Source organism: Mesoplodon bidens, assembly GCF_964165515.1.
Source record: "Mesoplodon bidens genome assembly, chromosome: 6".
NCBI classification, from domain to species: domain Eukaryota; kingdom Metazoa; phylum Chordata; class Mammalia; order Artiodactyla; family Ziphiidae; genus Mesoplodon; species Mesoplodon bidens.
The window spans coordinates 77,033,703-77,046,695 of record NC_138162.1 but is presented as its reverse complement, the minus strand read 5'-3'; the positions used below and the strand labels follow the sequence as shown (position 1 = coordinate 77,046,695).

Sequence of the window (12,993 nt, the reverse complement as noted above, 5' to 3'; positions counted from 1 at the left end):
TTTATTTGTAATTTCCAAAAACTAGAAATGACCCAAATCATAGTCAATGGAGGTAATGGATAAACAAACTCTGGTACATTCATGCAATGGAATACTACTCAGCAGTAAATTGGAACAAATTATTGATACATGCAGTAACATGGATGAATAAGGTATACTCTGAATAAGGAAATAAAACTAAACATTTAGAAAAGATATCAAGAGAAATATTCAGAATAATTTCTGTTTTGGGATTCCTAAATGCTAGCAAAATAAGCAAAATTTAAAATATAATGTTCACAAATATCAATTAATAAAAAAGTATTTGGGGGGACTTTTTTTTTTAACTGAAGTGTACTTGATTTACAATGTTGTTTAGTTTCTGGTGTACCGCAAAGTGACTCTGTTTGGAAGCAAATGGAATGACTTTTGAGGGTTAGAAGTCCAGAGAGACTCAGCTCACAGCTCAAATCTCAGTACATCTGTAAGTAGGTTATGTTGGCAGCTTTTCTCACAACCTAAGGTCTGTGAAGTTGGTTTTTGTTCTGTGCGGAAGGACGCCAGACTCATTGAGGTGGCTAAAGTCAGGGCTGCGCCCTTCTGTGTACGTGGCCAAAGGCAGCCCTGTTGAGGGGAGGAGTGAGGAACAAATATGTGTTTTGCATCAACTGGAGGCCTGGCCTGCCCTAGGCGCTAGGGATGCACCTGTGAACAAGACAGAGGCAGCGCCTTTTACAGAGCTCAGGATCTAGGAGGACAGAAAGCACTAGATAAGAGTTGGAAAGGCGAGCACCCCACAGTGCTGTAGACGTCTTTAATGAGATGGTTTAACTTGGTCGGGGGCATCAGGGAGGGTGTCCCCAGGGAATAATAATGATAGTAAACAGCCTTTATTGTGAAAAAAATATGTATATGTATTCTTTTTCATATTCTTTTCCATTATGGTTTATTATAGGATATTGAGTATAGTTAGCTGTGCTATACAGTAGGACCTCGTTGTTTATCTATTTTGTATATAGTAGTTTGTATCTGCTAATCCCAAACTTCTAATTTATCCCTACCCCCCTCTTCCCCTTTGGTAACAATAAGTTTGTTTTCTATGTCTGTGAGTCTGTTTCTTCTGTAAATAAGTTCATTTGTATCACATTTTAGATTCCACATGTAGGTGATGTCATATGATATTTGTCTTTCTCTGTCTGACTTCACTTAGTATGATAATCCTCTGGGTCCATCCATGTTGCTGCAAATGGCATTATTCCATTCTTTTTTTGTTGTTTTTTTGGCTGCGTTGGGTCTTCGTTGCTGCGCGTGGGCTTTCTCTAGTTGCGTTGAGCAGGGGCTACTCTTGGTTGCAGTGCGCAGGCTTCTCATTGTGGTGGCTTCTCTTGTTGTGGAGCACGGGCTCTAAGCACACGGGCTTCAGTAGTTGTGGCGTGCAGGCTCAGTAGTTGCAGCTCCTGGGCTCTAGAGTGCAGGCTCAGTAGTTGTGGTACACCGGCTTAGTTGCTCCATGGCATGTGGGATCTTCCCAGGCAAGGGATCAAACCAATATCCCCTGCATTGGCAGGCGGATTCTTAACCACTCCACCACCAGGGAATTCCCTTCATTCTTTTTTATGGCTGAATAATACTCCATTGTGTGTGTGTGTGTGTGTGTGTGTGTGTGTGTATGTATATATATACATATATATATACCACATCTTCTTTATCCATTCATCTGTAGATGGAAGTTTAGGTTACTTCCATGTCTTGTCTATTGTAAATAGTGCTGTAATGAACATAAGGGTGCATGTATATTTTCGAATTATGGTTTTGTCCAGATATATGCCCAGGAATGGGATTGATGGATTGTATGGTAGTTCTATTTTTAGTTTTTTAAGGAACCTTCATACTGTTTTTCATAGTGGCTGCACCAATTTATATTTCCACCAACAGTGTAGGAGGGTTTGGGGGGACCTTTTCAAACAATTCCTCAGAAGAAATAACTATTTAAAATATTTATGAAAGTGATTTTGGTTCCAGTTGCTCTAAGTGTGCAAATCATAGTGGTAAGAAAAAAAAGTAGATCCACATGTGACCAAACTTCATTTTATCTTATAATATTTATTTTCTACTTTCTAACAGAGATCTTTGAGAGAGAGCCTCACATGGGCATTCATAAACTTGCTAGCTTCTTCAAAGTTATTCTCACCAATATTCATTAAGCAACATGTATGTGTATGCCAAATGGGTAAGCTTTTCTAGTGTATAAAATCCTTAGGGGGCTTTCCCTAAGGATTCAAATAAAAAGCTTCATGTGATCTAATGTCCTGGCAAAAAAACCACCCAACTCAAAGTAATGGAAAATATAGGCAAAGATTAAATTGCTTCCTAAGATTACTACCCTAAATGACAACACACTGAATTAGTGAGTGTTTTTCCCGAGAAATCCAATTTTAAGGGGAAAAGTTCCCAAAGGAATTAACTAACGTTAACTTGTTCTAAGGTGGAAAGAAAACAGTGAATTAAAACTCAAAATTCACACTTGCCCTTTGCCTTTCTTAGGATGTGTACACTCCAGAGGATATTGATGTCACAGGTTCAGTGTCACATACTTCTTCATAAGGAAACCTGTGTGGGCCACAGGAATAAAAATCTGGAAGCAACCTAGCTTGAGACCTTATGTGTGGTAGCCTTGGAGACCAGAACTATATCTGGTCTTTAGCTTTCTTCCTTGTGTCATAAAATGCACTTATTTCCAAGAGTGTTTACTTACAAGTGAATCCCCACCCCCCCACCAATTACAGCCATGTGCCTGCTTCCATTTTCCTCAAGTCACTTCTCTCTACGCCTCTTTCTCCATTGGGTATGGCATAGACATGAGCTGATTCTAGGACATTTCCCCCAGCTTTAAGATTTTAAGATAAAGAGTTCATACACCATATCTGAAAAATTTTATATCAGATTTTCTCCTCAAAAGAAACTTAAATCTGGGAGAAATTAAACTTATTTGGTTATTGTTCTTTTGCTATTTTATGCAAGCTGATGCTTTCTTTTTTGTCCTCCATTTTGTTAGAATGTTTTCTGAATCATTTACCTGGACCGCACAAAGACACTAACAAATGGGCATTTAAAAAAAAATGAGTTACAGAATACTGTTAAAAGTTCATTTCACAACATGTATACTCTAACCCTATATCTGTGTCATCCTCAGGATTTGGAGGATGGAAAGCATTAAGACTAAATGTATTCCATGGCTGTGGATTTGAAACCAGAGCAAACTGTGCTCCCCTTCCTCATTCTAGATTTAGCATCTACTTCCCCATTTTGAAATCTCAGAAAGTTGCAAAGCTACCTTGTGCCAGCAAGGGTAAAGCTGGCTGGTGAGGAGAGGCCAAGGGTTGGCAAGCATGTAAAGATGACTCATTTCAGAAGTGCCAGCCACAGAAGTCAGAAACTACCATGGGGTAGGTAGTGAGACTGCTGGCTGAGTGCCATCAGCTACCAGAGTCCCAGCCTCACTACCCGACCCAGGCATCTGAGCCAAATAAAGCCATGTTCCTGTTGAGCCTATTTGCAGACAAGAGAGAGATGGGCAAGTAGCCAAATGGTAGAAAGACTATTTCTCATGAAATAAACACAACCTATTGCTTCTCCAGAGAACTGTGTTCCTTTTCTTCAAACACTACTGTTACCCATTTGGGGACAGTCCAAAGACCAAACATATTTTGAGAGCGTTCTCTTTAGAGGCAGTGTCATGGAGTAGATAGAGTCTAGACTTGGGTCCAGATGCTGGCTCCTTATGAGACCCTGGGGAAGTGACTTAATCTCTCTGAACCAGAGTTTCCTCAAGTGTGAAATGGGGGGAAATGTTGCTCATTTTGAAGGCTTATTGTGAAGACTGGAAAATAATACATGCTCCTTTTCTTCTTTTTCCTCTTCCCCTTCCTATACCCTTTTCTCTTTCTTTCCTCTCCCTTCTTGTACAATTTGGTGTGAAAACCATCAGAACAAGTTAGCCATCCATGACTCAGGGTGGGGAGTAGCTGAAGAGGACCAGAATAAGGAGTTGAAGGCCAAACACAGTGAGGAGGACACACATTTAGAAGGGCTGCCTGGCATGAAGAATCAGAACCTACATGGTGTGAGGAGGGTATCTGAGGGTATCTGAGCCTGGGGCAGCCTGGCATGTGATAACAGAGCAGACATTCTGAGTAGAATGAGGGGGTGTTACATGGGGGAGAAGCCTACCACGAGGTGTCAGAGCCCAGGCAAGGGACAAGGATGTCCTACCACTAAGTGTCAGTGCAGACTGAAGAAGACATCATGCCAAAGGGGCAAGCCTGGTGCAGGGTGTCAGAGTCAGAATATAAGGAGGGCAACATGTGTGGGCATGGAGGGGTGCTGTTAGCAAGGGTTACATTAAGGGGATTAATCAAGTAAGTAAGTTATATTAAGGACAGTAGGTGTTAGATTTTTCACTGTCTGAGAAGGAAGTTAAAAATATGGAAAGGAAGAAAACTAGAATGGATACTGTGATGTCAGATTGAGATTGCAAGGATCAACATGAACTCTTGGCTTTCGAAACACACACACACACACACATACACACACACACACATAGACACACGCTCCCTACCTAACTCTGTTCACTGAGAAGACACAGGAGGAGCAACACCTTAATAGCAATGAGCACACCCAACACCTACATCTTGGCTTCTAAGAACTATTTTCCACTAAAAAGAATCAGAGCTTCTTGGAGAAATGACTGATTCCAGGGTTGAGGAAAGGGAAGTATAAGATCAACCTGAATATCTTGTGGCAGAAAGCAGGATGTGATCAGTGACTGCTGGGGACATGTAAAAAGATGTAAGAGCCAGCTGAAGGGATTCACACTGGTCGAATTGAGGATAATTAGAACACCAAAATAAATAATAGAAATGGATTAAGATATGTTGAATAAAATAGGAAACTGTGAATCCATATTGATACAAATCAAACTGAAGGCTTGATGAGGAATGGGGCATTTACAACAATCAAACCCAATTAGAGGGACTTTCTAAATAATAATTGGCCTATAATCTTAAGGTCATGAAAGGCAAGGAAACACTGAGGAACTGTTCCAGAGCGAATAAGAGTAAAGAAATGTGACATATAAATGCAATGCATGACTGCGGACTAGATCCTTTTGCTCTAAAAGGCATTTGGGGGACATTTGGTGAAAGCTGAAAGGGGTTAGAGGATTAGATGGTAATTTTTTTTTTTTTTTTTTGCGGTACACGGGCCTCTCACTGTTGTGGCCTCTCCCGTTGCGGAGCAGAGGCTCCGGGGCCATGGTTCACGGGCCCAGCCGCTCTGCGGCATGTGAGATCTTCCCGGACCGGGGCACGAACCCGTGTCCCCTGCATCGGCAGGCGGACTCTCAACCACTGCGCTACCAGGGAAGCCCTAATGTTTCTGTTTTTAATTGTCTCAATGACTGGCGTGGGCTACTGCACTTCACACCCTGCAGTGCATGGGGCATCACATACAATGAAGGATCATCCCAAGTTCAACATCCAACACAACTATCAAATGTCCTGCTGAACATTCAGGGTGGTGAAAAACCAGTCTGTAAATATCCAAGCCAAGCCTCTATGCCATCTTACAAATATTTTTGCACTGAATTTTTCAGGAAAACAACTATCATGTAAATATAGGGTAAATTAAACTTTGTGCTGATTAGAGCTCTACAAGAGTTTTCCCCCATTTTGGAAAATCACATTACTGACAGCAGTGCTGCTTTGTGGTGTTTGAGTCACCCATACAACACATCTGTTGCAGTCTGCTTTTGTAGGTGTTATATATACAACGATTCCTCCTACAGGTGCAAACAGCTATTTCATTATGTTCTCTGGTGTAGTTGTGTCCAAGCATTTGCATATTTACATACATGCTATTTTAGGTATTATGTTTCTTTTATTTCTCATTTATATAACAGCTGGGACATTTTATTGACTTCCAAAAATGAGAAAGTTGATGGGTTATAAAGGTGGCCTTATAAAACTTTTGTTACAGAGAAAGACAGTGTTGGATCTGACAGATTTGAAAACACTTGTGTGAGAGGAAAACGATATAGATATTTGCTTGTTAGAGTTTCATTCATTCTCCCATTCAACAAATGTTTAGAAAATATCTCCTGAGAATAAGGCACCAAAGAAGATGCAAAGAGGAATACACAGGAATCCTAGCTCTAAAGGACTCCCTGTCCTCAGCAAAGTCATAGTCTAGTGAGAGAGAGCACATATTTAGCAGGGGAGATAAAAATGTAGACAAGTAATTAGACTGTAACATAGAATATTATAAAAGCTTCTAAGAGAAATACAAACAGCATGCTTTGAAAATTCAGAGAAGGGAGCAGTTACTTCTGGCCAGGTTAGGGAAGGCTTGGTGCAAGTTCTGGCCTTTAAATTGGGCTTTCGTGGGAGTGGATTTATGGGGATGGGGAGTCTGCGTGTAAGAAGTCAAGAGTGGCTCAGTGATTTCCACAGCTGGATTGCTCTTTGTCACTGCATAGGCTGATGAGCCTGGCTTGCTTTCCATACTTTTAGAAAGCAAATAGCTAAGCACCTTGACAGCCAGAGCAACAAATGCATGTCATAATAAGCAATTATTGATCAGGGAGACATTTTTATGGTGTTTTGGGAGTAACTGAATTATATTCACTGATGTGTTTGAATTTTAATTGTTTACCAGTTCACTGGGAGTAAAATATGGAGTAATAAAACAGATGATACCCCATTCCTTGATATCCCAGCTCTCCTTGAGCATGACCTTCCTTCAGAATTACCTTAATCACCCAGGATGAAAGACAAAGTCTAAGGGCTTTTATGATGCTGCTCATAACACTCATGAAATGTTTCACTGTCACTATGGGTAATACACCAAGAATAAATAGTATGTAAACAAATTTAATTACTTCAGAGTTTTACTGTCCACCAAGAAACCAAACACATTAAGTTATTCACTCTTTAGTTCATTAAAGAAAATTACAGAGAAAATAATGCTTATAGTATTTACCATCACCCAGAGGATGCCAGTAAACAGCAATGCATACAAAATTGTCAAAATATATGGAAATAAGATGAGATAAACAAGCAACCATGGCACCGTTCTATTCATTAGATTAATGGTCATTTGCAAAAGTCATGAAGAGAAAAGCACTATGATTTTTAGAGCAAGGAAACAAAACTTTGTGCTATAGGCATGAAAAAGATAAAATGAAATTCATTCAAGGCATCTTCCAGTCTAAGTAACAGAGGCAAACAGTTCAAGTAGGAAAATACATTTCTCCCAAAAGGAGAACAGTACTTTGTGCTTCTGTGTAGTTTGAATCTTTCCTTACTAAGTTAAAATCTAAAACTTTCCTCTATCCTGCATGAGCAGCACTATTTGTCTGATTTAAAAGTCTCAGTTATAGAATCTAAGTGGCAAATGTCCTATAGAATTATGAGGGTGGGAGGGAACACAGGTGGCCATTACTCTACTCCTCTGGCCCCTAAGTGGGACTCAAAGCCATTATCACAGATAGCAAGGACATAAAAGACTATTCCTAGGTATTATAGAGAAATGTAATATCAGCAAGGAGATAATTGAGGAATAAAAGAGCTAACTAAATCAGTGTTTGACTGTATGGTTATGGATGACAAAGACATGTCCATAGACCAAGGGGGGAAAGCAGAGGTGGGGGGGATGGTGGTGGTGGTGGGATGAATTGGGAGATTGGGATTGGCATATATACACTAATATGTATAAAATAGATAACTAATAAGAACCTGCTGTATATAAAAAAAAAAGGCATCCATAGAAAGCAAAGCGGCTTCATTAAGCATGGTCCTCCAGAGGAAAGTAGTTTTTTCCCCTATGATGCATTAAAATATATGCGATAGGGCTTCCCTGGTGGCGCAGTGGTTGGGAGTCTGCCTGCCGATGCAGGGGACATGGGTTCGAGCCCCGGTTCGGGAAGATCCCACATGCCGCGGAGCGGCTGGGCCCGTGAGCCATGGCCGCTGGGCCTGCGCGTCCGGAGCCTGTGCTCTGCAATGGGAGGGGCCACAACAGTGAGAGGCCCGCGTACCGCAAAAAAAAAAAAAAAAAATATGCGATAGAGTTTGGGGTTCATTCCTCTGACATACTAAGATAAGTGCTTTTTCTGAAGTCCTCAGAAAATCTTACTTCACTTGAAAGGAATATTTTGCATAGGTTGAACTGGAACGAGAATAGCCCTAAAGTATAATTCTTATGATTTTTCAAATCTTATCTTTATTCCATGAATACATACATTTTAGTGCCTATGATGTGAAATCTATCCTGGACCATTACATTAAAAGAAATCTTCAACAATACTGAGTTGTATCCTTTTTTTTTTCCCCTTTGCTTATAATATCTTATTCATTGGTCTAATTTGGATTATTTGTCCACTGACAGGGACAATTGGCATATAATTGAGCTATATTCTCTAATACTATTTAATAAACATCATTAAGTAGTGGCAGATATTCACTGAATTATGGCCATAAGCAAAGAAATCTTCTAAGTATTTTACATATGAGAATTTATTTATTGCATGCAATAGAACTGATGACCTAGGTATTATTCTAATTCTTATTATCTTCATAAGGAAATTGAGGCATAAAGAAGTAGACTAACTTGCCTTAAGTCACACAGCTTGTAAGCTGTGGAGCCAGGACTTAAATCCGTTCACTCCTGCTTCAGTGAGACCACCATCCTATAATAAACCGCAGTGAAGTATCAGCCCTTATGTTGAATGACTATTAAATGTACATACTATCCTAATTAATGCCAGGCATAATCCGAAACTGTCCGTTGATTTGGAGGTAATTATAATTCATTCTTTTTAGACTAAAGTTCTGTGAGTTTTGACAAATGCATACAGTTGTGTAACCACTATTACAATCAAGATACAGAACAGTTCCACACCCCACCCACCCCCCAAATTCCCCCAGGCCTCTTTGTGGTCAACCCCTTTCTCTACGCCCAGACCCTGGCAAGCCACTGATCTCTTTTCTGTCTCTATAGCTTTTCCTTTTCCAGAATGTCATATAAATGGAATCATGCAGTTATCTTTTTATTTTTTTCCTGGCCTCTTTTACTTAGTATTGAATACTTGCTCTGTGCCACTGTGCATAACCCAACACTTCGCCCCTCCCAAAGAGTTATAAACTGTATTTGGATCATTGCTAGTAGCTCTCCTACATTTCCTGCTTTACCTGTCTTCCATCTGATCTGCCTAATAAATCGTAACCTCATTTCACGTCCCTTTACCAGCTTGTTCAGTGGTTTCCTAATAGTGTGGGAAATCAAACAAAACAGGTGCATATTTGTGTAGTTGAGTTTGCAGCATGTTTTCCAGGAGACCTTTGAGTCATAAAAATGGGGAATACACATGTTGGTTTCTATAGTTATTATTTGACAGTGTATATCTGTTGCCTTTTTTGTGATGGTCTAACTTCTTTCTCCAGTGACAGTGCTAGACATCATATTAAACCCTTTCCATAGCAACACATTTTAAAAAATTGAAGTATAGTTGATTTACAATAGTGTGTTAGCTACAAGTGCATAGCAAAGTGATTCAGTTATATATGTATATGTGTGTATATATATATATATGTTTTCAGAATATTTTCCATTATAGGTTATTATAAGATATTAAGTATAGTTCCCTGTGCTATACAGTAAATCCTTGTTGCTTATCTATTTTATTTTATTTTTTTGAATTTTTGAATTTTATTTTATTTATTTTTTATACAGCAGGTTCTTATTAGTTATCTATTTTATACACATTAGTGTGTATATGTCAATCCCAATGACTATACTACCCAAAGCAATCTACAGATTCAATGCAATTCCTATCAAATTACCAGTGCAATTTTTACAGAACTAGAACAAAATATCTTAAAATCTGTATGGAGACACAAAAGATCCCGAATAGCTAAAGCAGTCTTGAGGGAAAAAAATGGAGCTGGAGGAGTCAGACTCCCTGACTTCAGACTATACTACAAAGCTACAGTAATCAAGACAATATAGTAGTGGCACAAAAACAGAAATATAGATCAATGGAACAGGATAGAAAGCCCGGAGATAAACCCACGCACCTATGGTCAACTAATCTATGACAAAGGAGGCAAGGATATACAATGGAGAAAAAAGTCTCTTCAGTAGTGGTGCCGGGAAAACTGGACAGCTACATGTAAAAGAATGAAATTAGAACACTCCCTAACACCATACACAAAAATAAGCTTATCTATTTTATGTGTAGTAGTTTGTATCTGTTAATCCCATACTCCTAATTTATGCCCCCCCCTTTCCGCTTTGGTAGCCGTAAGTTTGTTTTCTATGTCTGTGAGTCTGTTTCTCTTTTGTTTAGATTCATTTGTATTATTTTTTAGATTCTACATATAAGTGATATATAATATTTGCAAAATTTTTTAAACACAAGTTTAATGGTGTGCATGCAGTGGTGATTGAGAATGGCAGCAAAGACTTTCGGTACATAAATCATTTATTTCTATTTTTTCTTAACCATGTTCTGCCTTTTTTATTCATTACTAAGAACATTGATTTGGAGATTAAATGTTTTCCTCTATTTTTATCTTCAAACGACCTTTATTCACTGCATCTGCACTTTGTTAGATTTATTCCAGCCTCTTACACTAGGGTCATAGTTTAGCTTCAGCTTGGAGCCAAATGCCCCACAGCTGAAATGGCCGCACCTCTGAAGTGGCATTTTCCCAGGCCACTCCTGCCTTTAATAATGAGCCAGCCAGGAAGCAAGTTTGTATCTCATTACAACAGAGCCTTGTGTTAGGCCTGGTGCATAATTAGATGTGAAGAATTACAACTGGTCCTCTCTTTGCAAGATCTTTCAGCACCATGTCTGCACTTAAGCCATTACTTTTATTTTAATCTAATGATTTTGCTTCTCTCTCTCTCTCTCCCTCTCCCTCCTTTCACACTCTCTCTTATTTAATAACAACAATGAAAGAAACCAAGGAAGTTCGGAGATTTGCGGCTTTAAAAAGACTGGATCCCGAAAAGATTTTCACAAGACGCTTCAGAAACAGACGTTTGAGTCAGAAACCTTGGAGTGCAGTGAACCCAGCACTCAGGTATTTCCTACCAACAAACACGGTTGCCAGGTTACTGGACGTTCTTCCATGGCATGCTGGCGATCTTTTTTGAAACTAATAAAAAGGCTAGACTCATAGAATATTGGAATAGGAGGAATTCTACCATTAGAGTCAGTGATTTTTTTTTCAAACTTGTTTGTAGCTATAGACATTGGTGTTCAAATGAAAATAGATGAAAGTGGAGGGGCTCTAACTGGGGAGGGGGGGAATTGGGCCCATCCCTATAATGATTCCTACAGAGACTCAGAGGTGCCCCCAAGCCTAAGGCAGGCTGCAGCATGATTGAAAGCTCCACACTGAGGCAGACTGTCTATCACATACCAACTCTATAACCTCAGACAGGATAACTCAACTCTCTGGGCTTCAGTTTCCTCTCCTGGAAAACAAGGATGATAAAAGTACCCAACTCATGAAGTTGTTTGAGTATTAAATGAGTTAATGTATGTAAAGCATTTAAGACAATGCCAGCTCACACTTTGCACCCTATAAATATTGGCTACTGCTGCTGCTGCTGTTGTTGTTATTATTAATTACTATTACAGAGTAGTTACAGTTTAAAAATCAGTGCTCTATACACCTGTGTTCATAGAGCATTATTCACCGTAGCCAGAAGGTGGAAACAGCCCAGTGTCCATGGGCAGATGAATGGATAAACTAAATGTGGCATATACATACAATGGAATATTATTCAACCTTAAAAAGGGGGGAAATTCTGACATACTACAACATGGGGATGAACCTTGAACCTTATGCTGAGTGAAATAAACCAGTTACAAAAGAACCAATACTGTATGATTCCATTTATATAAGGTACCTAGAGTAGTCAAGATTCATAAATATATATAGGTAAAACGTTGTTTGCCAGGGGCTGGGGAGGGGTAGGAATGAGGAGTTACGGTTTAATGGGTATAGAGTTTCAGTTTTACAAAATGAAAAGAGTTCTGGAGACTGGTTGCACAACAATGTGAATGTAATGAACATTACTGAGCTGTACATTAAAAAATGATGAAATGGTAAATTTTATGTTGCATATATACTTGACACAATTTTAAAAAGATTTTAAAAACCAGTGCTCTGGGGCTTCCCTGGTGGTGAGGTGGTTGGGAGTCCGCCTGCTGATGCAGGGGACACGGGTTCGTGCCCCGGTCCGGGAGAATCACACGTGCCGCGGAGTGGCTGGGCCTGTGAGCCATGGCCGCTGAGCCTGCGCGTCTGGAGCCTGTGCTCCGCAGCAGGAGAGGCCACAGCAGTGAGAGGCCCGCGTACCGCAAAAAAAAAAACAAAAAAAACAACCAATGCTCTGGTCCAATCTGTCCATTTTATAGGTAAGAAAAATAAAACATAGAGGAAGAAACGTGTCCAAGTTTGCACAGGACTTCTTCTAAACCAATATAGTTTTCAGCTTCCAGGTGCCCTCATAACACAAGCATCTCGACATGCTGAATATGACTAGAGGTTTTAAATAATACCTATTTTTTCAAACTACAGTCAGGCTGACTACTTATCTCTGCAGAGGAATCAGCCATCAATTCCAGTGCTGAACCTGGTGGGCTTACTGAGGAATGGGATATCTGTATGCTGTCCTCTGTGGGAAATTTCAGGGGTTTTTCATTGGTAATTTTGACTAAATTCAGCTTTCATCATGTAGGTGACCAGCTAAATTGTTCCTTGTATCAGTCAGACAGATGAAACACTAGGTATTTCCACAGAAGAAATTTAACATAGGGAAATGGTTAAACACATTTTGGAGGACTGCGAGAACCAAAAAGGAAAATTGAAGTCATACAGAAATTGTAACTACAAGAAACAGCACGCCACCCTACGCCTGGGGTCTGTGGCAGTGGTT

The 12,993-nt window shown here is 39.7% G+C and overlaps 1 protein-coding gene across 1 annotated transcript in view; it reads left to right on the top strand.

Moving 5' to 3' along the window:
* DOCK8 (dedicator of cytokinesis 8) overlaps positions 1–12,993 on the top strand; it is a 226,762-nt gene that overhangs the window by 74,959 nt on the left and 138,810 nt on the right. Inside the window, exon 5 of the mRNA XM_081236682.1 lies at positions 11,003–11,126. Within this exon, the coding sequence (XP_081092808.1) occupies positions 11,003–11,126 (124 nt within the window). The remainder of the gene's footprint in view (positions 1–11,002; positions 11,127–12,993) is intronic.